At 41.3% G+C, this 24816-nt stretch overlaps 1 protein-coding gene across 1 annotated transcript in view; it reads left to right on the forward strand.

Moving 5' to 3' along the window:
- Positions 1-24725, forward strand: part of ANKDD1A (ankyrin repeat and death domain containing 1A) — a 49710-nt gene extending 24985 nt beyond the window's left edge. Inside the window, exons 7-15 of the mRNA XM_036735562.1 lie at positions 6005-6103; positions 8113-8211; positions 9341-9439; positions 12899-12997; positions 13787-13885; positions 15999-16094; positions 17446-17647; positions 21878-22009; positions 22719-24725. Of these exons, the coding sequence (XP_036591457.1) occupies positions 6005-6103; positions 8113-8211; positions 9341-9439; positions 12899-12997; positions 13787-13885; positions 15999-16094; positions 17446-17647; positions 21878-22009; positions 22719-22780 (987 nt within the window). The 3' untranslated portion in view covers positions 22781-24725. The remainder of the gene's footprint in view (positions 1-6004; positions 6104-8112; positions 8212-9340; positions 9440-12898; positions 12998-13786; positions 13886-15998; positions 16095-17445; positions 17648-21877; positions 22010-22718) is intronic.
- Positions 24726-24816: the final 91 nt, after the last annotated feature.

A 24816-nucleotide genomic window follows, 5' to 3' on the forward strand; every position in this document is an offset into this window, starting at 1 on the left:
TATTCAGGTTAATGTTTTTATTGATCTTTCTGTTTGCCTTGTTGTCATTGTGTATATTGCTTTCTTCCAATGCTTTTCATATCTGGGGAAACTTTTTTGGAATGGGTGCATAGGAATCCCTGCCTGAAAATAAGGGTGCTGGAGTTTGTCCAGGGCCCTCAGACATTAGAGGGGCCATATCCCCTGAGTCTATCAATGAACATTTATTTTCATTTGTTTTAGCTTTATTTTAAAAAATTATTTTCAATTCCCAATTCTCTTCCTCTCTCCAACCCCACCCCCCACTCATTGACAAGGCAAACAATACATCAATTATACCTGTGAAGTCATGCAAAACATTTCCATATTAGCCACATTGCAACAAAAAAGTAAGAAAAATGTAAAAAGTGGGAAAAAATACTCTCCAATCTGCACTCAGTTTATTAGTTCTCTCTCTGGAGGTGGACAGCATTTTTCATCATGAATCTTTTGGAATTGTCATGGATCACTGTGTTAATAAGAATAGCTAAGTCTTTCACGGTTGATCATTGTTACAATACTGCTATTACTATATACAATGTTCTCCTGGTTCTGCTTACTTCAATTTGCATCAGTTCATAAAAGTCTTCCCAGGTTTTTTTGAAATCATCCTGCTTGTCATTTCTTATAGCACACTAGTATTCCATCACAATCATACACAACTTGTTCATCCATTCCCCAATGGATGGGCATCCCCTCAATTTCCAATTCTTTGCCACCACAAAAAGAACTGCTATAAGTATATTTTTTACATATAGGTCCTTTTCCTTTTTCTTAGATCTCTTTGGGATGTAGACCTATTGCCGGGTCAAAGGGCATGCACAGTTTTCTAGACCTTTGGGTTCAGTTCCAAATTGTTCTCTAGGATAGTTGGACCAGTTCACAACTCTATCAACAATGCATTAGTGTCCCTATTTTTCCTCTCCAACATGTGTCATTTTCTTTTTCTGTCATGTTAGCCAATCTGAAAGTGCAAGGCAGTATTTCAGAGTTGTTTTAATTTGCATTTCTCTAATTATTGCTTTAGAGCATTTTTATATGACTATTGATAGTTTGGTTTCTTCTTGTTGTTTATTTGTCAATTGGGGCATGGCTCTTATGGCTCAGTTCCCTATATTTTTGAAAAATGAAACCTTTATCAGAGAAACTTGCTATAAATCCTGCGGGGGGGCCCCGCCAGTTTCCTGCTTTCCTTCTAATTTTGGCTGCATTGCTTTTGTTTGTGCAAAACCCTTCTCATTTAATGTAATCAAAATTATCCATTCCTCCCTCCCCCACCTCCACATCAGTGAATTTCTGAATTGCCTACTGTGTGACAGGCATTGTGCTGGGAATACAGACAAAGATGAACCCCTCCCTGCCCCACCCTATAGGCTGCTAGGTAGTATGGTGGATAGAGCTCTGGGCCTGGAGTGAAACGAAAACTGAGTTCAAATCTGGCCCCAGATAATTACTAGCTTTGTGTCCCTGGCTAACCAGTGTTGCCATGAGGATCAAATGAGATAATATTTGTAAGGTTTCTTTGCAAACCTATAAATGCTAGCTGTTATTTATAGTCGATCAGACCAAAGATAACAGGAATTTGGGCTTGGAGCACCATGCTCTGATGATGAGGATGACGTGGGCTTACATTAGGAAATCCAAACAGCCTCAACCTTCAAAGCACAGTACACTGATATTTATAAACCAGAAGCAAAGGAACAAACAGTCTCTCAACCCCTTTCTGGGAGCGGGATGTGTGACATCCCCCAAGCTTTGTCTGTTTCCTTTGTGTGTCTTTGAACGTGAAGAGTCAATGGCTTGGAGATTCTTCCTACAGCTCTGGGACTAGCCACCCCCTGACGTGTGTGTGTGTGTGTGTGTGTGTGTGTGTGTGTGTGTGTGTGTGTGATCACGTAGAAGGTGGGCTCTGGAGCCGCGGTGTAAATAAAGCCGTCTGTTACGTTCATCAGTATTTTTAGCCCCTCGACTATTCTCATGCACGTTTTCAGACAGGATTATTTACATCAGGTTGTCTAACTGAGGGTGACTTGGGCCACTTCCGTCTCAGTCGCCGGGTGAAGCACAGATGAGATAGTCCAGGCTGCACCTTTCCCAGGGAGCAGAGCCTTTCGGAAACCAAGGTTTATTTATGGGTTGTTAAGTATGGGCTGTGCTCCTGGAGCTGGTTGTTCCCAATGTCCTGTCTCACCAGCAACACCTGCTGGTGAGAGGCTCTAACCGGCCAATCAACTGACAAGCATTTATTAAATACTTACTACTCATTAGGCCCTGTGCTAGGCAGTGGGAATACGGAGATAAAAATTGTCTGTCATCTCTGCCTTCAAGGGGTTTAAGTGTTTGGGGGAAATAACATGCATCCCCAGATTCTAACACTTTAGGACCAGGCAACAGCCAAGGGATGGGTCAGGGTATGAGCCTCCATTGTCTGGTGTGAGGGTGCTGTGTTTGGTGTGGATTGAACCAGAATATGACCATCTCTTTGGGCTAGCTTCTCAAACAGGACTGAAAATGAATCAACAACCATATTTATGCTTTAAACTTTTTGGTGGGTGTCATGGACCCCTTTGGCAATTGGGCAAAGCCTATAGACTCCTCAGAATAATGGTTTTTTAAAAGCATAAATACTGTTCTTGTTGATTCATTTTCAGTCATGTTTGAGTCTTTGTGACTCCATTTGGGGTTTTCTCAGCAAAGATATTAGAGTGGTTTATCATTTCCTTCTCCAGCTTGTTTTATAGATGAAGAACTGAGGCAAACAGGGTTAAGTGACTTGCCCAGGGTCACAGCTAATTAGTGTCTGAGGCCAGAATTTGAAATCAGGATAGGATTACAAATTAACTAATTTCATTGAAATGTAATTATCAAAATATTTTTAAAAACAAGTTCACAGACCCTCTGCTGTAGAAGGTATGCTGGCATTGGGTCTAGTTGACCCAATGGTTGGGCTTAATTGACATCTAAAGTTCCTTTGAAGTTTAAGATTCTAGGATTTCGTAGGAAGTTTCTAATTAATTTTTCTCCCACTGCTGATATTTTTACATCATATTGTTCTGTGTCATGATTATCTATGTTGATGTGTCATTGCCCTGATAGCCTGTAAGCTCCCTGAGGAAAGAGGTCTTGTCTTATCTAAACTCTGTATCTCTCCTAGAACCTATCAAGTTGCTTACTCTAAGGGAAAAATGAATGGAAAATTTCAGGTTTTTTGAAAAAAATCTTTACTGAGTATTATGAAAGATGAGAAGCAGCATGGCTTCAGAGAGAGCTGATCTCAGTCAGGAAAACCTGAATTCAAGTCCTCTGACATGAGCTGGCTCAATGCTTCTGGGCTAGTCATGTAACCTCTCAGTACCCCAAATGATTTTCTCAGACCATAAGGTTTGGGATAGTTTCCAGGCTGCATCAGTGGAGTGAGTTACCTCACCAGAAGTTCTTTATTGCAATGAAATCATAAATATGGACCAAAGCGTGTGTGTATGTGTGTGTATCTATATGTACACACACACACACACACACACACACACACACACACACACACGTATACACCATTCAGTGTTTGTAAAACACACAAATGCACACTATGGTCCATACATTTATATTTGTGTCGACACATATTCACAGATATAACACACGCTATATATGTGTTGTATACACATATATGCTTACGTATAAACATATATGCATGTTTACATACACAACTTCAAGTTAGGCCCATAGATGTGCATGTGGACACATATGTGTGCACAAAATAACATACACACTACAATACGGGCATATTATGTACATACATTCATATGTTTATAAACATATATGCATGTTTATACACACATGCAGATTTTGGTCCATGTCTGTATCTGTGTGAACACATCTATAACACATTATACACAATATAATATCTGCATATATTTATATATAAGCACACATGCATGTTTATACACATAAATGCTAATTAGGCCCAAATGTGTGTATTTTATGTGGGCACACATGTATGCATACAATTAATACATACAAGTGTATTATACACACATTTATATGTTTATACATAAATACATATGCATGTTTATATACACACAGACTTCAATCCATGTCTATTTGTGTGTAAACACATGTATAATACATTATACACGATGTAATATACATATATTTCTATGTAAACATATATGTATGTTTATATACTCTTTGGTATTTATATATAAACATGCATATATATGAATACCAAGGTGTGTATAAACATGCATGTATGTTTACATGGAAATATATATATGCATGTTCATATACATTTTGGTACATATATATATATTTGGCATATATGTATATTTCTATGTGTTTGCATGTTGTTCCCTGCCCTCAATAAGCCTATACATACTGGTTGTGGAGACATTTGTCTGGGATCCAGAATTCTCATCCTGCAATTAATTACTTCACATAAATTACATGATAAATGTCTTTGAAAAAATACGCCACCCTTTACTTCCCCGGGGCAGCTTTTTTGGGGGTGGGGGTGGGGGGAGGGATGATGATAAATGTCTCCATCTAGACTTGGCTAGGCTGTTCCATGGATTGTCCCTCACCAAGCCTGTGCTCAAAGACTTTCTAGTTCGTAAGATGTACTTTGAGAACCTACTTAGGGTAGAAGTGAAGGAGTGTGTGTAAGGGTGCGTGAAATGTTTGAATAGAAGTACAGATTTTTATGTGCCACAGTCTGTGACAAGATAAGTTTTGCTGGAAGTCAGAAGAGAGAGAGGAGGAGAGGAGAGGGAGCACTGTGGATGTCAGTCATGGAAGGCTTTCTGGAGGAGCTGGGATCTGAGCTAGCCCTTGAAGGGTGAGTGGAATGGAGTAAGTGGACAGGCAGGGGGAGCATCATTTTCAGAAAAAGGAATAAGAAAGAGCACCACATGTGTGAGAAATCATGAAGAGAATGGCCTGATTTTTGTACAGGACCCCCAAGAAGCAATCATCTCAGCCCTGAATGAGCCTGGGTTTTTCTGCCCTCTCTCCTCCTCAGAGTTTACAGAGGTGTGCGGAGCTAGTATAATGCACATGGTTTTAGGAATCATGAGATGCAGGGTCTCGTCTTGGTCCTGCCTCTAACTGTGGTGATGGGAAAGTCATTCAGGTTCTTGGGGCTCCTCATCTGCAACACCAGGAGGGGCTCTCAGGAGGTCAGGCCCCATTGAAGGTGGCCCTGAGGCCAGCACTCTCTTAGTTCAGGCTCCACGTTGGGACAGAATGAGGCATTCATCAGTCATTCAGCTGAATACCTTTTTTTTCTTTGTTTTGTGGGAATGGCTCGCTGGAAGGTGGAGGGATGGGGGACACCTTGGGAAATGTAGGTGATACGCAAACAGAATATTACAATCAAATTTATTTATAAAAATAATAGCTCAAATTGTGTCACTTCATGGTTTACAATACACAAGAGCTCTCTGAGAAGGTGGTTGTTTAGTCATTTCATTTGTGTCCAAAGGTAGGTAGTACAAGTATTGAGTCACTAGGTGGTGCTGTGGCTAGAACACTGGGCTTGGAGTTAGGTAAGACCCGAGTTGAAATCCAGCGTGTGTGACCCTGGGCAAGTCACTTAACCTCTGTTTGCCTCGGTTTCCCCATCTGTAAAATGAGCTGGAGTAGGAAATGGCAAACCACTCTAGTATCTTTGCCAAGAAAACCCCAAATGGGGTAATAAACATTAGATCACAACTGAAAATGAACAAATATTATCCTTGTTTTACTGAGAGCCCTGGGGCTTAAGGAGATAAAGGTCATACAGATAGTAAATTTTGGAGCCAGCAACTGAACTCAGGTCCTTGGATCCTGAATCGAGGGGTCTTTTCACTGCTTTGTGTTACCTCCCTATAAAATGGATGGGTGACACCAGGCGGTCTTTAAGTAAGTCCCCATGATTGAAGTTTTTTGATTCTTCGGTTAGCGTGCAGAGCTACTCACCTGCCTATTCCCCACCTGAACCAGCATCTGTTTGCAGGAGGGGAACACGGCCCTTCATCTAGCAGCAAAGAATGGCCACTCTTCAGTGCTCCAGAGGATCATAGAGCTTGGACTGGACCTAGAGGAGAAGAATGCGGTAAGTCAGGACACTTGCCCGTGGGCCCTGCAGGCTCCCCCTTGCCCTGTAGTGAGTCTGGAGCCTCGGTTTCCCAAGCCAGGATCCAGCTTCCCCTCTCAGTTTTCATTAGATATCCGAAGCATCCCCCTCTGTCTCAGCCCTGCTCTCTGTGCTCATTGACATTTTTAGGTTTATTTATCCCTTAGAATATGAAGCCTCTTAGTGTTGTATCTGAATCCTAATGCTTCTTCTAAGGCAGGGGCAGCTTTGCTTCCGTAATTATAATAATAATAACAACATTTACATACCACTTACTGTGCGCCTGGCACTGTGCCAAGCACTTCATAGTTATTTCCTCATTTAATCCTCACAACAACCCTGCGAGGCAGGTGCTCTTATCATCACCCCATTTTACAGAGGAGGAAACTGAAGTGAACAGGTTAAGTGACTTGTCCAGGGTCACACAGCTAGTAAGTATCTAAGATTTGATTTGAACTCCAGTCTTTTTTCCTGACTCCAGGCCCAGCACTCTATCCACTGAGCCACCCTAACTGCCTCCTTTTCTTCTTTTCTCCCAGCTTCAATGTTAAATTGTGGTATTTGTAGTCTCTAGCGAAGTACCTAGAACATTAAGTATCTACAAAATGTTTAATTAGTTTGTTATTTAGTCATTTTCAGTTGTGTCCGACTCTTTGTGATCCCTTTTGGTGTTGTCTTAGCAAAGAGTGGTTTGTCATTTCCTTCTCCAGCTCATTTGACAGATGAGGAAACTGAGGCAAAGAAGGTTAAGTGACTTGCCCAGGGTCACACAGCTAGTGTCTGAGGCCAAATTTGAACTCAAGAAGGTGGGTTGTCCAGACTCCAGGACTGTCACTCTATATCCACTGGCGCCATCTTGTATTTACATTTGATTAGTGTATGATTAATCCTTTTGTTCTAAGGACAACTCTTGACATATGGAGACTACTCTCCATGTGAGGGAGAATGGGACGTGTTTCCTAGTTCTAACTCGTCCCCCTCTAAGTGGATAGAGTCCTGGAATTGTTTGCACATGCATTGATGCAATAAAAAAAATGTTGAGTCCCTACTGATGTGTATCAATCCTGGCTATGTATGTAATATATAGCATATGTGTATATATGTAACAGGGCTCGCAGAGTTAGAGCTGGAAGGGTCCTTATAGGACAACAAGATTTCATTTTACAGATAAAGAAAATGAAGCATAGAGAGGTTAAACTAGCCCAGAGTCACACAGGCAGTAGTCACCTAATGTGGGATGTGGGAAGGACACTGAAGTCATGTAAAATAAGTCCTTACTAGTTAGGCCTAGTTAGGCAAATCATACATTTAACTATGGAAAGTGAGATAGCAGTACCTATGCAGGGGATGTCAGAAGGGGGTGATTGATTGTAGATGAGTGGAACAATCAAAACAAGCATTAATTAAGCACCTACTTGTGTCACACACTAGGGAAACAAAGACATAATTAGTCCCTGCCCTTGGGGAGCTTACTTTCTAATAGGAAAATAAGTGTCAGAAGACCCTGAGATCCTTGTGGCTGGAGCGGTCAGGGAATGCTTCTGGGTGAAGTGGGACTTAAGCTGGCCCAAAAAAGGCAAAGTAGGTTTTGGATAAGCAAAGAGGAGGAGGAAGGGCATCCCAGGTACTGGGAACGTCATGAACAAAAGTACAGAGGCAAAGCTGACCATAGCATGTGCATAGGATGGTGAGCAGTGAGAGTGGAGACTTCGTGTTAAATTACAGGAAGTGATCAGTATCCTAATTAGGGAAAAGGGCTAAAATCTGTGATTTCATTAATAGAGGAAACTCTTTCTGTCAATGAAGATCATAACTTTCTCTGCAACTTAGAGTAGAGTTTCCCAGAGCATTAAAGGGCTATGTGACTTGTCCAGAATCACATAGCCAGGGTATATCTGAGTCTGGAATTGAACCTAGGTCTTTCTGGCTTTAAGGCTGGATTTCTATTCTCTGTGACATGCTGCCATCATTTCTACCCTGTGTTTCAGGAAGGCTTGACTGCATTGCATACAGCAACTGAGGGAGGCCACTTGGACTGTGTGCAGCTCCTGATTCAGGCTGGTAGCAAGATCAACGCCCAGACCCAGGTGACCCCACCTGTCCTGTTTGTTTTCTATCTGTTTGGCTGCTGAGGACTGTGCATTACTGACTTTGCCTGATGCTGCTTCATTTTCTGTCCCTCCACCAAATAACAGATAGTTAAGGGTCATCAAAATGAATGGCCAGATAAAGAGGTGGATGCTTGATGTGAAAAATCGGATAACACAGGATTGCAGAGTTATACTTGGAATGGACCTCAGAGGCCATTTGGTCCAGTCTCTTCATTTTACAGATGAGGAAACTGAGGCCCAGAGGGGGATAGTGATTTGCCCAATGTCACACAGATAGTGACAGTGTTTAGCACAGTGCCTGGTACATAGTTGGCACTTAATGTTTATCAACTGACAAAAAGCAAGATGGGAACCAAGGTCCTGTGACTCCAGAGGTGGTACTTTTTTTTTTACTGCCTTTCTAATACCTTATATCTGAATCACATAAAAAGTAACAAGAAAACAGACACTTTTGATTATTTAAAGAAGCAGCAGCAGAAGTTCCAAACCTAGGCACCTGAATTGGTTTTAGAGCTTTGGGGTTTGGGGGTGGGTGGGCCTATAGCCTGGGTTTGGGGCTGCCTAGGATACCTGTCCCAGGCTGTGGTATGGAATGCTGCCAGGATTCCCACCAGCATTCTCTTAGCTGAGGGTACAGGGGCTAATTCTCCCTTAGATAGGAACAGTGACTATCTCTCAATGGAGGGGGAAACATGACTTTGGGAGCAAATAGATCCTAGAGCTAAACTGGCTGGATTTACCTCTGATGTGTATAGCGGGTTCAGAAGACTAGAGCATAGAAGTGGCTTTGTTGATTTTGTTCAGCCAGTGAATATCTTTAAAGTGCTTACTTGATACCAAGCACTATGCTAAAGGCTGGGGAATCACAGAAAAGTTAATAAAAACAGCCTCAGCTCTGAAGAAGCACACATTCTAATGGGGAAGACAACATGCAAACAAGATATATACGTAGCAGATGGGATGTGATTTCAGAGGGAAGGCGCTAGCAGCTGGACGGATGGGGAAAGGCTTCCTGCAGTAGAAGATACGTCATAAACTGTAGCTATAAATGCTCCTTTTTTATATGAGGTCAGGAATCATGCTGTACTTCTGATATCTCTATTAGAAACAAATGAATTGCCTTCACTATGCCGCCCTTCACGGCTTCGATGAAATCGCTCAAGCTCTCATTGGTGCTGGGATCAGCGTAGATGCCGCAAATCATGTAAGGTTGTTTTCTTTTTTTTAAACTTAAAAATCTTATATGCAATTGGTACCGAATGTGTCAATAGTGGACAACTGGCTCAAGTTGCTATAATGCATGAAATCGTGTGGTAAAATGTGGATGCTGCTTTCCATGGGTTTTTGGACTTTAGAGAACATATCTAGCTCAACTCCGTTTTTAAGAGGAAATAATTATTTATAAAGTATTTTAAAATTAGCAAAGCTTTACATACATTTTCTCACTTAAGCCTCACTGTAATCCTGCGTGGAAGGTACTAAAGGGATTACCCTTATTTTATAATTGAAGAAACAGGTTGAGAGGGTAAGTGGATTGCTTGAGGAACACACTGCTAATAAGCATCGGAGTTGAGATTTGAATCCGGGTTTTCGTGTGTGTGTGCATGTGTGTGTACATGCACGCATTGCATAATGTATGTGTGTATATATGCGTATGTTATAGATATCAAATGTGTGTATATATGTCTATAAATGTATGTGTATATACGTATACACAAACGTGTGTATATATAAAATATGCTCATGTATATATAAATGTATGTGTGCATATAAAATGTATATGTGTGTATAAAGTATATATATAAATGCATATGTATGTATATATAAATATAAAATGTGTGAGTGTGATTGCATTGGTGTAGGGAGCTTCTGTTGAGAAACTTCTCTACCAATGCACAGCTGAAATGCATAATCTTAGAGAGTCATTGGGGCACTGAGCCAGTATATGTCAGAAGCCAGCTTGAACTTAGGACTTCCTGACTCCAAGGTCAGCTCTATATCCAAGATGCCAAGCTGCTTTTCATAATATATTCATTACTTCTATAGTGTCAACTCGAGGACCATGTCTTATTTCACCTTTGTATTTTCAATAGGATAGTTAATTGGTACAGTGGATAGAGTGCTTGGCCTGGAGTCAGGAAGGCCTGAGTTCAAATTTAGCCTCAGAGCCTGGGCAAATCACTTAACCCTGTTTGCCTCAGTTTCCTCATCTGTAAAATGAACTGGAGAAGGAAATGGCAAACCACTCTAGTATCTTTGCCAAGAAAACCCTAAATAGGGTCATAAAGAGTTGGACATGACTGAACAACAATCTTTAATACTCTGCACATAGTAGGTACTTAGTTAACATTTGTTGAATTAAATTGACTTAAGGGAAAACCAAATGTAGTGAAAAGGCTGCTATACCAGGAGTCTGATGACCTGGATTTCATTTTCTTGGGCAAGTCCCTTAAGAGTTTGTCAACTGCCTCATCAATAAACAAGAGGGTCAAGTGAGACCTCTTAGGTTCCTTGCAGCTCTTAAGTTCTGATGGATTGACAGGATCACTAACTTGAAATGTGTGAAGAGCTTTTTAAGGGAAAGAGAAGATCTTGCCTTTAGAGTACTATTGTAAGGAACATGAATTAGAGAAGGGGAGATGAAGTTAGACCAAAAATTAAAAAATCAGAATAGGCATTTATTTATTAATATTATTTATTAATTTATTTATAAAACATCAGAATAAGCATTTATTTAATAAGCACCTACTGTGCGCTAGGCACTGGGGATACGAAGGCAGAAATGAAACCGTCCCTGCCCTCAAGGAGCTTACCTTTTATTGGGAGAATCAACACATATACACAAAAATAAATTTCATAAATCCAAGATAATTGGAGAGAAGGAAGGAACTAGTACCTGGGCATCAGGAAAGGACACATGTAGCAGGTGACACATAAGCTGAGCTCTGACAACCTGCTTGATTACCTGGGTGATCAAACACAGAGAAGGAAAACGGAGTCCTCACCTCTAGAGGTTTTCCAAAAGAGACCTTGATGCAGGTAGTTTAGGTATCATGGCAGGGAAACAAAATGGGACTAGGTTAGATGAACTCCCTGGGGTCCTTTTAGCCTGAGTATTTTATGGATTTTGGGAGATCAAAAAAGGGTTAATCTGTAATAGAAGTAGAAGTGATAGTGGTAGTATACTAGGTCTTTCTCACTTTTATCATCATCATAACCAACAATGTGGTACCCACTATGGTGCTAAAAGTGTAAGGGTCTAGTTGGTAGGACATACATGTAAAAAGAAAGTATATGTTACATTATATTGTTATGAGGCTTCGGGTGGAGTCTTGACTATCTTGAATGAGTTGGGGGAGGGGAAGGGGATGGTAGCGCAGGCAGGGAATACTGTCTAGGGTGAAACATGTGTGGTATATTCTGAGTATAAGGGAACTAGCCTGACTAAAGAAGAATGTACACATGGAAGAACAGTAGGAGAGGAGATCAGAAGGCTTTGGGACATAGGCTTAATTCTGGAGGGGTTAAATTGTAAAGGGCCATAAATGTCCATTTCCCCCTTAACTGTCAATCTCAAGAATGTGCCTGCAACCTCTCCAAGCCATAGTTCCTTCATCTGTACAATGAGGTAGTTGGACTAGATGACTTCTAAGGTTTTTTTTTTCTTTCTAGTTTTAGATGCTGTAAATCTAAGATTTAAATTCCATTAGTCCCATGGTGAGCAGCTGGGAGCAGGGAGGTATTATATTGCTGGGTGTGGGGTCACACACCTGTAAACCCTACTAGGGTAGGTTGAAGCCAGTGGAATGGCTTAAGGGTAGGGGGTTCTTAGCTTCAGTAGTGACAATGCAATTAATTAGATGTGCATTAAGTGCTACACTAAGCCCCTGAGAGGAGGGGGCCATTGCGCTAAGGAGGGGCAACAAGATTCTGTGCTCATCGGCAGTGGGATTGAGCCCATGAATCAATGCTATGCCTCAAAAAAAAAACCCAACCAATCCAAATTCAAAACCATAACTAGGGAAGTGGGCGAGAAGGGGACACAAGCATTTATGGTGCATACTGTGTACCTGTCACTCTGCTAGGTGCTTTATCTCATTTGATTCTCACAACCTGAGAAGGTAGGTGCTGTTATCAGTCCCATTTTACAGATGAGGAAACTGAGGCAGACAGAAGGTGACTTGCCTGGGATTACACAGCTACAGGAAGTGTCCGAGGCTGGATTTGAACTCGGGATTCCCTGACTCCAAGCCCAGTGCTGTATTCACTATGCAAACCTAGCAGCTTTCCCTGTGTTTCTGAATTCAATCTGTATTTCCTTATCTGTATTCACATTGGTTTTTCATAGTAGAGCATAAGCTGCTTGAAGTCAGGGGCTCTTCCATTTTTGCCTCATATCTGCAGCATCTAACATAGTGCTTGGCATGTAGCAAGAGCTTAAATGCAAACAGATTGGATTTTGTCTGCGTGTAGGTAAGATTTTCTTATGATGAAGTGGTCTGAAGTGAGGAAGGCAGCCCCAGACTTGGGCACAGGGCTTCACATGTCGGTGTTGCGAATGTCTCAGACCACCTGGGTCAATGCTGTCACAAGCCCTACACAAAAGCCAGTTCTGACTTGTAAGCTTCTCTCTTCGACTCACTGATGTGTTATTTCTTCACAGCAAAACGCATCTCCCATCCACATCGCGGTCCTGAACAACTTCCCTTCCATGGTCAGACTCCTCATCGAGGCAGAAATCGACCTTGATGTCACCGACAACGTAAGCTCTTCTAAGGCCAATCCTTTGCAGATGTTAAGTGATCAATGTTCATTTTGCTATATGGAGTTTGGCAGGTTTGTTGCTTGATGGTGTAGCTTTGTCTTGGGAGCAATTTGCTTTCCTTTTTTTTGGGGGGGGGGATAAATTTTGTTTCCATTCATCTATTTTCTTTCCCTCTGACATCCCTCTTCCCCACCCCATTTGAGAAATCTCAGTCAAAATGTAATTTTAAGTAATTTTTGGAGGAAAAACAACGAACTTACTATTAAAATATTTGCTCAGTTGTAAATATGGTTGATTTCTGATTCTTGTGCTATCTGTTATAGGTCATAAAATATGCAGCATTTTTAATCTGAAAGTTGGGATGATTTGTTCCATTTGGTTACTGGTTGTTTGCTTTGTCTCAGAACAGATGCTTGAAGTCCTTGTTCTGTCAGTGGGAAGCCAAAGACCACATTTTGATCACAGGGACTTAAATCTTTGCAATGAGAGAACGTGTTGAGGCCAAAGGCGCTGGCCGTGTAGGGGCTCCGATAAAAACCTGCTTTGTCTAGTTATCCTTTTTTGCTCAATTTGCAAATTCCTTTAAGCTAGCCTACAGCAAAGGATTTTTCTTTTAAACCTCAAGGCCTAATCAGAGTGCCAATGGCCATTCCAAAGCTTGGCTTCCTTAATTCAGGGCCCCGATGATGGATGGGCTATCTCACTGCACTACTTGTTACCTCTCGAGTTTAACAGCATTTGCTCTGAAATCCATTCCTCTTTTTCTCATGTTATTTTCTCAAACAGAGGCAACAGACGCCACTCCACATTGCTGCTGAGAATGCGAGACAAGACATAGCCGAAATGATCCTCCTCGCAGGAGTGAACTTAAATTTGACAGATAAGGTGGATTCCCCACTCACAGTCCCATCATTAAGGCACTGACCCTTTACCTGCTGCCAAGAGCCAGGTCTCATGAAGAGATACCATAAGCCACACCCACTGGCAAGGGATTATTTAGGCTGAACTCTCTGTGTAGGGAGGAAGTTGTGAAAGCCTAGTCCACGGACCCTTTTGATACTATTTTGATACCACTGAAATACAATTAAAATTACTATCAAGGGCAGCCCTGCTGAGGGATAGAGGGGTGGGGATGATGGATAGAACAACAGGCAACAGTATGTGTGGAAAAAGAGAGACAGACCAGGGCTTTTTCATCTTTTTTTGTGTCCTGGATCCTCTCTCACAAAGATGTTTTAAATGCATAAAGTAAAATACCAGTGGGTGGTGCAGAGAATAGAGCTCCAGGCCAAAGAACTCATCTTCGTGAGTTCAAATCTGGCTGCAGACACTTCCTAGCTGTGTGACCCTGGGCAAGTCACTTAACCCTGTTTGCCTTAGTTTCCTCATCTGTAACAGCAAACCACTCCAGTATCTCTGTCAAGAAAATCCCAAAAAGGAGTAATGAAGATTTGGACATGACTGAAAAATTACTGAACAACAAAATACATAGGATGACAGAGGAAACCAATTATATTGAAATAGTTATCAAATTAAGAAAGCAAGTTCACTGATGAGAACCCCTGTAATAGGCTGAACTTACAAGTATGAGCCTCAGGTCTTTTTTTTTTTTCCTTAATATCAGCTGATCCACCTGCTGCCTCAGTGAGTCACTGTGCATTTCCAGTGGCCTCTAGAATCATAACCCATGGGATCTGGGGCAGTTCCTCCAATTTTCTGTATCCTAGGGGTGACTATCTTTAAACATGAACAGGTCACTCTTCATAACAATATAAACACCACATGTCTGTTGTATAAACTAACACTGAGGTGGGGTCCTGTTCTTGGCTTGGAGAAGTTTACTATTTAATTGGGAAATATATCAGGATCATAGATTTAGAGCTGGATAGTACTTAATAAGCTGCTGACTTTAGCCTAAGGAAACCAAGGCTAAGTTAAGTGACTTGCCCAGAGTCATTCATACCTTAAGTAACAACATAAGGCAGTATACAATTAAATATGGGTGCTAAATTGTGTGATAAAGCCTCTAGGTCACAAAAGAATTTAAGGAAGGGATGGATCATTACTACCTGTGGTAGTCAGTCATGGAAAACTCCGTGTTGGATGGCCTTAAAGGAGGATGGAATAGAGGGGGTGGACAGTAAGGATATGATTAGCAAAACATTACACACATTGGTAGCAGAGGTACAAGTCATTTTATCGTGGCTGTCCCCAGGGAGCAAATTCCCAGAGGTTCCCGTTGCACAGAAAAGATGAGGAACATACCAAGGATGTACTGAGGTATTCCAGCATTCATGGCTTGTTCACAGTGCAACCTTTTGGCAGCTAGACGGCATAGCGGGCTTGCAGCTAGGAAGACCTAAGTTTAAATTTAAATTTGGACTCAAGACACGTACTGGCCCTGTGATCCTGGGCAAGTCACTTAACCTCTAAGTGCTTCAGCTTCCTCAACTGTAAAATGGGGATAAGAATACCTACCTCCCAGGGATAGTTGTGAGGATCAGATATCTATATAGTGCTTAACACCATGCCTGGCATATCACAGGCCCTATATAAATGCTAGATATTGTTATTATTTTAAATTGCAATAAGATACTCGGGATTTTGTGGAGACATCATTATTTACATCACGCTACTTAACTAGCCATGTGACTTTGGTGAAGTCATTTGAGGTCCCTGACCCTATTTTCCCTTCTCTAAAAAAGTGGTAACTTGCCTTGTGATACTTACCAAAGAGGGTTGTTTGTAAGGAAAATGCTCCATAAACCTTTAAGTGGTAGAAATGATTCTTATGAATGTGAATGTTCTTATTATTGAAAACTTTTTAACATCTAATGTCAGACCTAAAGAAGTATCTCATTTTCCACTCTCTAGTAAAGGCAGGAAATGTTATCCTTTCAGTGAAATGGGTTTACAAGGCAAACTAAAAGTAAGCTCACATCTTCATTTTATATAAATAAATGTAGTAACGCCATTTGTTCTTTCCTCTTAATTCTAGCAAGGAAAAACATCACTGGATGTCGCTGCTCGTGGTAACCACATCAGCTTGGTAGATATGATCATAAAAGCAGATCGATTTTACAAATGGGAACAGGTAGGAAAGTTCCCCATTGTCGGGGGGTAGGGAATGACAGGAATTAGGTTTCAAGATGGAACCTGGCCACAGTCAGCTACAATCAGCCAGCACTGCCTCCTGAGTGGTAGATAGGAAAAAGAAACAGAAAATGGCATGGCCACCAACTATACTCCTCCCAATTTAACCGACTGAATGAATGAAATGCGCTTATGGAATGGAAGTCACTGAGGTTGGACAGGGACCTATGAGTGTCTTGTTTAGATCCTGTCTTCATGGCAAATTAGATCCATCAAAGTGCCTCTAACATTAGGTACTAGGTTTGAAAATCAGGGCAGCGGAGGCAGAAGATTAGGGACTGGCATTGTAGTCAATCAGTTGACAAGATCCAGGTAGGGTTTAGAAGGCAGGGATCAGGAATGAGGACTATAGGTATTATCTTCATTTTACAGATGAGGGTATGGAACTTCAAAGGATAAAAGATTTGCCTAAGTTGCCTGATAGCACAGGATAGTAACAACACAATCAGTGACGACATCTTGAAAATGAGCCAATTCCTATCTCGTGAAGTCTCTTTTTGGGGGTGGGAACCCAGCCTAGAGTTTGGCTAACCCAGGACATTCATGAAAGAGCAGATGAGACCCACGTTAGAGAAATGTGTGTGTGTGTGTGTGTGTGTACCTCTGACATTACAGCTGTGTGACCTTAGGTGAGTCTCTTAACTTCTCTGTCCTCATCTGTAAAACGAGAATAACACCTGTGGATCTTTATTTCACAAAAGGCTTTGCAAACATTAAAACTCTGTGCAAATATCAGCAGTTATTAGGATGACTTATTCATTTTGGCAAAAAAAATTAAAATCATAAGATTAAATTTACACCTAATTTCTTTCAACATTTTATTGATACATTTTTATATTACTTTCATTTCCCAAGGTCTCTCCTCTCCCCAAGAACTTTCCATTTGTTTTCCTTCAAGGCTCTTCTATTTAAAATGTCAGAGAATAATACATGATCATATAAGCTGTAATGAATTCCATGTTATGGGGGGTATTCAAGCACAAACTAGATGGCCACCACTTGCAGAGATAGTACAGAAGGAATCCACAGACCAGAAGAGGGTATCTTTCACGGCCTCCCCAAGTTGTACCCCGGAGGCAGGGAGGTGGAAGGGGCTGTAGTAGATTAAGTGTGGCGCCCACAGTGACTGTGGTCCCATGACTGGCATCACACTCCCCAGAGCAGAGAGCTGGGGCATCAGCAGATTGTTTCTAAACAGTTCTTTTCTGGCCAAGCAGACTCTTGTCCCATGATTTCCTCCTGACAGGCTATTTGCACTTTTCACATCATCAGCTTCTATTCTGCCGCTGCAGGACAACCTCAGAACTGACTCTGACTCTTGGGCTGTGAAACCTTTAACCTTTAAGCAGGACCACGGGGTGGAAACCCAGCATATCCGCTCAGTAATGTGGTGCTTAGCCACCAAATACCTCAAGCACAATGACTGGAAGAAGCTGGCACATTACTGGAGGTTTACTGATGCACACATTCGCGCTATCGAACAGCAATGGGCAGGTACTTATTACACCCAAACCCACATTTCTGGGGGAAATCTTCTTTCCAGTGCATCACGGGACAAAAAACAGTGAAAGGCGGGTCAAGAGGCCTCGGTTCTAGATTCTTCTGTACCTGTTTTGGCTATCTGACCTTGAGTGGGTCACCTGCCTTCTCTGGGCCCTTACAACTTGAGCCTTTCTAATTAGAGACCCTTGAGCATAAAAATAACTTCTTCCTCCTTGGCTTTCTCATGGCGCCTTGTACCTGACATGGACTTGCCCTAGGTTATGCTCTATTATAGCGATGTGTGGGTGTGTTTTATTTTCTTGGGTGAGTACAGCTGTGACCTGACAACATTCGTTGAACAAATCAGGTCTGCCTTAGAACTAATATTTTTCTGGGTGGTGGGACTGAAACAGGCTAGCCTCTGACTTCCAGTATATTTCTAGTCTTCATCATTAGGAAGGAATATGTATTTATGAAGAAATTTAATTTATTTTGGTAACAGTGTTCCCTTCCCCCATAGCATTTAAAAATAAAATGCCCAGTTTTTCTAAGCCCGCGCTGAATTTAATTGTTACAGAAAAATCTCCAGTTCCACTTATAGTTCTTAAAAAGCCATAAGCAGAAGAAATTTTACCAGACTCAGATTTCTCTGCTTCCTGTAGTCTAGTAATGGTACGGTAATGGTGATACATCATTGCTTTATATGTAAATGAATTGTTACAAAAACCTGTATTGATCTTATGATTAAGAAGAAAGCTGAACAGATACACTGAAATAAACTCAGTGTGGAGATCCTTATAAGCGACTGTGTATATATGTGTGTATATATAAAAATGAGACATATATTGCCAACCTCTCTTACTGGCTAAGGGCTAAATAAATGAGAGGAGTCGAGTGGGACCTTGAAAAGTGTCTGTGCACATTTCCTTATTTAATGAGCATTAGCACATCTTTGGTACTGGCATGTCAGCAAGCTACAACCCTTTTGATATAACCTAGTTCTGGTAAGGTGGTGCTAGTAAGGCTATAATTTCAAGCCACGAGCCTCATCTCCCATTCACAGGCATCAAGCACCAAGCACAAGCCTTACATCTTAGGCAGTGACATTGTTAAGCACTACTTAAATGGAAGCAGTACTCTTCAAAACACTTTTATAGACATTATCTGATATGAGCCTTATAATAACCCTGTGCTTCAGGAAGGGCTAGTCTTAACCCATGTTAGAAGAAACCAAGGCCTAGGAAGTGAGATTACTTAGCAGCAGCATAGCAGGTCTCCAGGTTCCAGAGGACTGTCTCTTCCCTCCACCCTGCTATTTCCCCTTTAAAGACTGAGAACATGGCACTAACTAGCCTTTGAAACGAAATGTACATCTACCAACATGGTGGTTTTGAGCCAGCTTACAAACTGATGAATGATTCCTTCTCGGTGACAATATGCCCTAATTTCTGCTGGGGGAACCACCCTCTTCTAGTCACCTAGGTTCAGAAACCCGGGGTCATCCCTGATGCTTCCCACTCCTCCATGCCCCACATACAGTTACTATTTTTAAATTAAGGTTTTTTTCAATGAACAAGATTCTATTTTCTCTCCCTCATCTCAAATTAAAAAAAAAACTCCAATAACCCTTGCAACAAATATGCCTAATCCAGCAAAACAAATTCCAGCTCTGGCCATGTCTTCACACCTGACGCCTTCACCTATCAGAAATCGGGTAGCATAATACATCCTCCATCCTGTTGATTCTACCTCCACAACACCTCTTAGATCTGCTACCACTCATTCAAGCTTTTACCACTCCTGGACTGAATTACTATAATAACCTCCTAATTGAGTTCCTCATCTCTAGTTTGTCCCCATCTTAAAAGCATGAATTCTGACCAGTTACTCTTCAACTCAAAAAAGTCAGTGGATCCCACTGCCTCTAGGATAAGATACAAATTCCTTAAACAGGCACTGAAGGCTCCACTTTAGCTTTCCAGCCCTCACATTATCTTTCACTGATGTATTGCATCAGAACAAGACAAGCTGTCCCCCAAATCTGATACGCTACCTCCCGCCTCATCTCTTCCTTTTAGAATTTGTCTCCAGAATTAGTTCAGGTATCACCGTGACATCTTCCTTAATCTTCACAAGCTGTCGCTGCTTTCTCCCTAAACACTTTCATCTCTCCTTTGCCCCTTCTACAACTTTATGTATTATAGCTTCTGTATGTGTACTGTATCTTCTCAGTAGAATGTATACTGGGAAGCACAAATTATTTTATTTTTGAATTCTCTCTACTGACTACAGTCCCTTGAACATATGGTAGGCCTTCAAATCAAATTGAACTTTGTCTATAGGGTCCCTGTACATAATACAAACAACGAGTATAACAGAGAAAATGTACAAAGCCTATCAAATGAAGAGATGTCTTGGGAAGTCAGGCTGTTGTGGTGGATCTGTGGGGTTAGCCAAAAAGTTCAGTGACTGGTGTGGTTTGTCTATAATGGCCTGTGAAAGGGATCCTTCTATTGGGGAAGCACGGCCCCCAGAGAACCAGAGCACCCAGTTTAATCACTATGTACCCCGCTACCCTTTCCAAATGCAGTGTTGTTGTTTCCAAAGTACCTTGTTCACATGTCTGGGTCCTGTAGGAGATACAGAGGTATAAGTCAGGATCCTTGTCCTTGAGGCACTTCATAGTGTATCTGGGGGATATACTGGGAAAGCTGAACTAGAGTTAAATAATTACAGGGCTCTGTGTGCTAAGTACTAAATAAATGGCACCAATTACAAAGACTATAAAAGCTCACAAGAAACAAATAGCCAAAAGATATGAACAACAAACTATAAACATATGAAAAAATTCTCCAACCTCACCTGTAACCAACTAAAAATGAAAACAACTAAGGCATATCCAGAACTTACTGAAATGACAACAATAAAGAGGACAAACGGCTGAGGGTGGGACCACAGGGAAACAGAGCCCAGACATGGTGGTAGCACCAACAGTCTAGTACCTAACAAAAATAATAAAACTGATATAAAATTATCTCCATTATCCCACTGCTGGAAATGTGCCCCCAAGAAGTTATTGAGAAGGGAAAAAATGGAGCAATCCATAAATTCTCCTGATAGCTGCATTCTATGTCACTAGCAGAAAAAAATCCTATCAACAACTTAAATGCCTCATGGTTGAAGAAAGGTTGTGTAAATTCTTACATATCAATGTAACTGACTATTAAGAATGACAGATATGAGGATTATAAAGAAATATGATAAACTGTACACAAAATACGAAGAACAGTACACACGACTACAATAACACTCTCATTTCTAAAAGTAAATCCTAACGCAGGTGTCAAACACAGCCCTTGCGGCCCAACACTTCTGAGTGTGACTCAAACCAGATTAAAACGTAATTGGGAAATATATAACAAAATAAAAATACTACACAACATAACGTTAACATCTGGTTTTCCAAGTCCATATGTGGCCTATGGAGAGCCTTATATATAGGTTAGTGGCCCCCATTTCTATTTGAGGCCAGCCAAGTGGCCCAGTGAATAGAATGCCAGGTCTGGGGTCAAGAAGACTCATCTTCCCAAGTTCAAATTTGACCTCAGACATTTACTGTCACTTAACCTGTTTGCCTCAGTTTCCTCATCTGTAAAGTGAGCTGGAGAAGGGAATGACGGACCATTCCAGTATCTTTGTCAAGAAAACCCCAAATGGGGTGACAAAGACTCTGAAATAACTGAACAACACCAAAATTTCTATTTGACACCCCTGCCCTAACACAGATATAGAATACACAATCATATGGGAAAAGGATTGAGCTAGAGCTGCTCAGAAACTGTTACTGTTATTTGTGTTTAAGCACATTTTTGTTAATAGTTTGGGATTGAATGCTTAATGAGTTTTAACAAAAAGTGAAGTAAACTCATAATAAAAATTATTCTAAAAAAAGTTCAGGGGAAAAGATTCCTATAGGCTGAGGTGATCTTAGAGACTCTTGGGATTAAGGTCCATGGGAGACTTTGACCTTCATGGAGGGACTGGCTTTTCCTGAGTGGATCATCACCCTCATCCCTGTATGAACCACCTAGGGAAATGAGCTTCATAAAAGGCATCTCCTTATTTTCCTTTAAGGAGTTGCTGGATATTAGCTGAAAACAACTGGATTCAGATTGCTGCTAGTGGCTCCAAGTTATTGCTGAGTGGTTTTTTTCTCCCCCTCCTGTTCTCCATTGTCATCAGGCACTAAGAGCTACTGGGAACATGGCCACAGAATGCTGCTTATTTGGCTCCACGGTGTAATCATGGCAGCTGAAAACCCAAACAAAGGACTATACGAAGGGCTCGTGGGAATTGGCAGAAGAGATCTCGCTGGTAAAATACATCCTCAGCAAATACGGCTAAGTAGAGCACTGGCGTCCCTTGGCGAATCTGAGAATTCAATTGCTTTTCTACACAGCTCCTATGGCCTTGGCAGGGGCAGCTTGAATCTGGAACACCACCAGGTGTCCTTAGGATGCATTTACAAAGGGAATCTGATACAAGGCAGCGAGGCACCCAGCAGGGAGAGGGCTAGATGTGGGTTTGCTGATTTGTTCTGGGGTGACCTTGGGCAAGTCACGTTCTGTTTCCAAACGAACCTCACCGGATTCTGGTGAAGACGAGGTCCTTTTTCATGTTTGTTTGGCTTTTTTTTTTAAGGGATGGGGAGACTAAAGAGGAAGCATACAATTTTTACAACAGGTTTTGTAGAGGGTAAATGCTACACTGTTGGCACACTGAGCTATTTATTACCTCTCTGTTGCTTTTCCAGTGGGTTTTCCTTCCTGCTCTCCACTCCTCATATTTCTGTATGGCAATATTCTCTCATTCAGAAATGCAACTACAATATTCCTTCCCAGACAAGTCAGATTATACACACAAGAGTTTAATCTGTCATTTGGGTGAAGAAAGCACTATAAAGAAAGAAGGATAATAGATTTCAGGCCATGAATAGTTCCTCATCAAAATAAAATCAGTTCTGCAAGATAGATCAGAACCTTCCAGCAACAAAGAAATACAAATTCCTTGTCTTCTTTTACAGAAAGCATCAGAAAGAAAGCAAATGCAGACTCCAGTTCCTCCAAGAAGTGCGCGACGATGTGACCTGAGCCAGAGGGAGCAGGGTGGAGCAGCCCTCCAGAAAGTGGCTACCATTTTACAACTCTCTGGCAACCATTTCTCACTGAATCCAGAATCTCAAGATCGGCAGCAGGGACGTCTCATGCCTGTAGCCCTTTCCCCAAGGGTCTAGGTCTCCTCAGAAACCAGTCATTGTAAACAGCTGCATGAACAGCTTATGGGACACACTGGGCTTTGCAATCACACAAAACTGATCACTTTGGTTTTATTACTGCTGCCTTGCTTACCCTACAACTGTTACTACTTATAAGCTAGTTTGTCTATTTTAAAGTTTGGAAGGGAGTACATTGCTTGTTAACTGTGATTCGAAAATACTGCTTTCCTGAGTTTTGCTAAAAGACTGGCCAGCATAGGTTGTTATGAATTTTTAAGTGTCACAGATAATAAAGGCTAGAAAAAATTACAAAGGCCATTTCGAATCTACCAGCTCCAACATTTTGTGAAAATCAGAGCTGCACAGCTGTGTAAGAATTTAGAAATGTGGTCTGAAAATTACATATGTCCAATTTTTGCTTTATTGTATAATAACTCCACAGAGGGAGATTAAGGGGATTACTTCTTAGGAAAGTAAATACATTGGCAACTAATTAAGCCTTTTCTGTTGGCAAAAGTTGCCCATTAGGTCTAAAGAAGGGAAAGAGACACAGAGTTTAGGGCTTGAAGAACCTTCAAGGGATCATCTAGTTCAAACGCTCCCTCCCCTTTTTTATAAACATATAATGAAACTGATCCCCTGACTAGTTAGGAGAGCTGGGAATAGGATTTAGAGCCGTTGAACCCTCCAAATAACATGGAGTTGTGAGGAAAGTGTATTCTTTCATGTATTTTTTTTTTCTTCTTGCTTGCAAGGCAAAAAGACCTCTGGGCAAAAGGAGGAGGGCTAAAGGCAAGCATGTGGTTTTGCCATGTAACTATATGCAGACATTGAGTTTTCTGGGCTACGTGCATCATCTCAGACAGCACCTAGATCACAGGGAATTCAAATCTCCTAGTAAGATGAATTTGACAAATGAAGTTTTCTAATTTTTTAAAGAGGAAAAAGCTATTAAATAAAACAAACTATTTCCTCTAAATTCAAGACTAACATCTTGGTTGGGGATTCTATAGTAAAACTTTGAGTTGGACAAGTATTAATTAGTCCATTAAACACAACAGCTACTCTAAACTTCCTCTCAGCTCCACTGACAAGTTTTTATTAGCAGCATCTAGTTGGGGGGAAAAGGTGACTCTCACTTAAGTGATACCAAAGTACTGACCCAGCGCTGTTGCACACGGTGCTGACAGCAACAACCTCAGCATTGTCATTTCCTCACATGCATAAAAGGGGAGAGGTCTTCCTGAGTCCGAAGCTAGCCCTCCGTCCAGACACCATTTTAATTCCTGCTCAAAGATGACTTTTCTATTGTATCCTTGGGCTTTTCAGGTGCCAGGAAGAAAATAATTCCTGAATATAAGTGAGGGCCTGTACATTTTTCTGCATTGTCTGATGCAGTCATTAGTTATTCCTGAGAGAAATCCACCATAATTCACATTTCCTGATAGCTGGGGGTTAGTTCTTTAGTTCTCTTCATCTTGTACTGTGCATTATTCTCAGTGGCTATCCACAGGAGGAAGCCTTTTCAGCTTGTGCAAATGTATGATGTAAGCAGGCTATCAAACCAGATACCACAGAAGCCATCAGCTGCCACGTACCCTATGGAGCCACCAAGAGAACAGTAAGAACCAATGTGCTGTTCCCTGTGTTTGAGAAGGCACCATCGAGAGGCTCCATTTCATAACCACTGTGGCTATTCAGCACCATTTTTAATCATGTGCTTTCTGTGCCCTTTTAACAGACTCAGCCCCCTCCACAATGATTCTGAAGCACAATGTTCTAATAAAGGTAGAAAAAGCCAACCCAAACTTTCCTTTAATTATGAGTAGTCTGGTTCCTAGAGTATGTCCATTATAGCAGAAGTAGGTAAGTTGTTGAAAGTCAAGTGTACTCAGCATGACTATAA

This window comes from Trichosurus vulpecula, chromosome 8 (genome assembly GCF_011100635.1).
Source record: "Trichosurus vulpecula isolate mTriVul1 chromosome 8, mTriVul1.pri, whole genome shotgun sequence".
NCBI lineage: Eukaryota > Metazoa > Chordata > Mammalia > Diprotodontia > Phalangeridae > Trichosurus > Trichosurus vulpecula.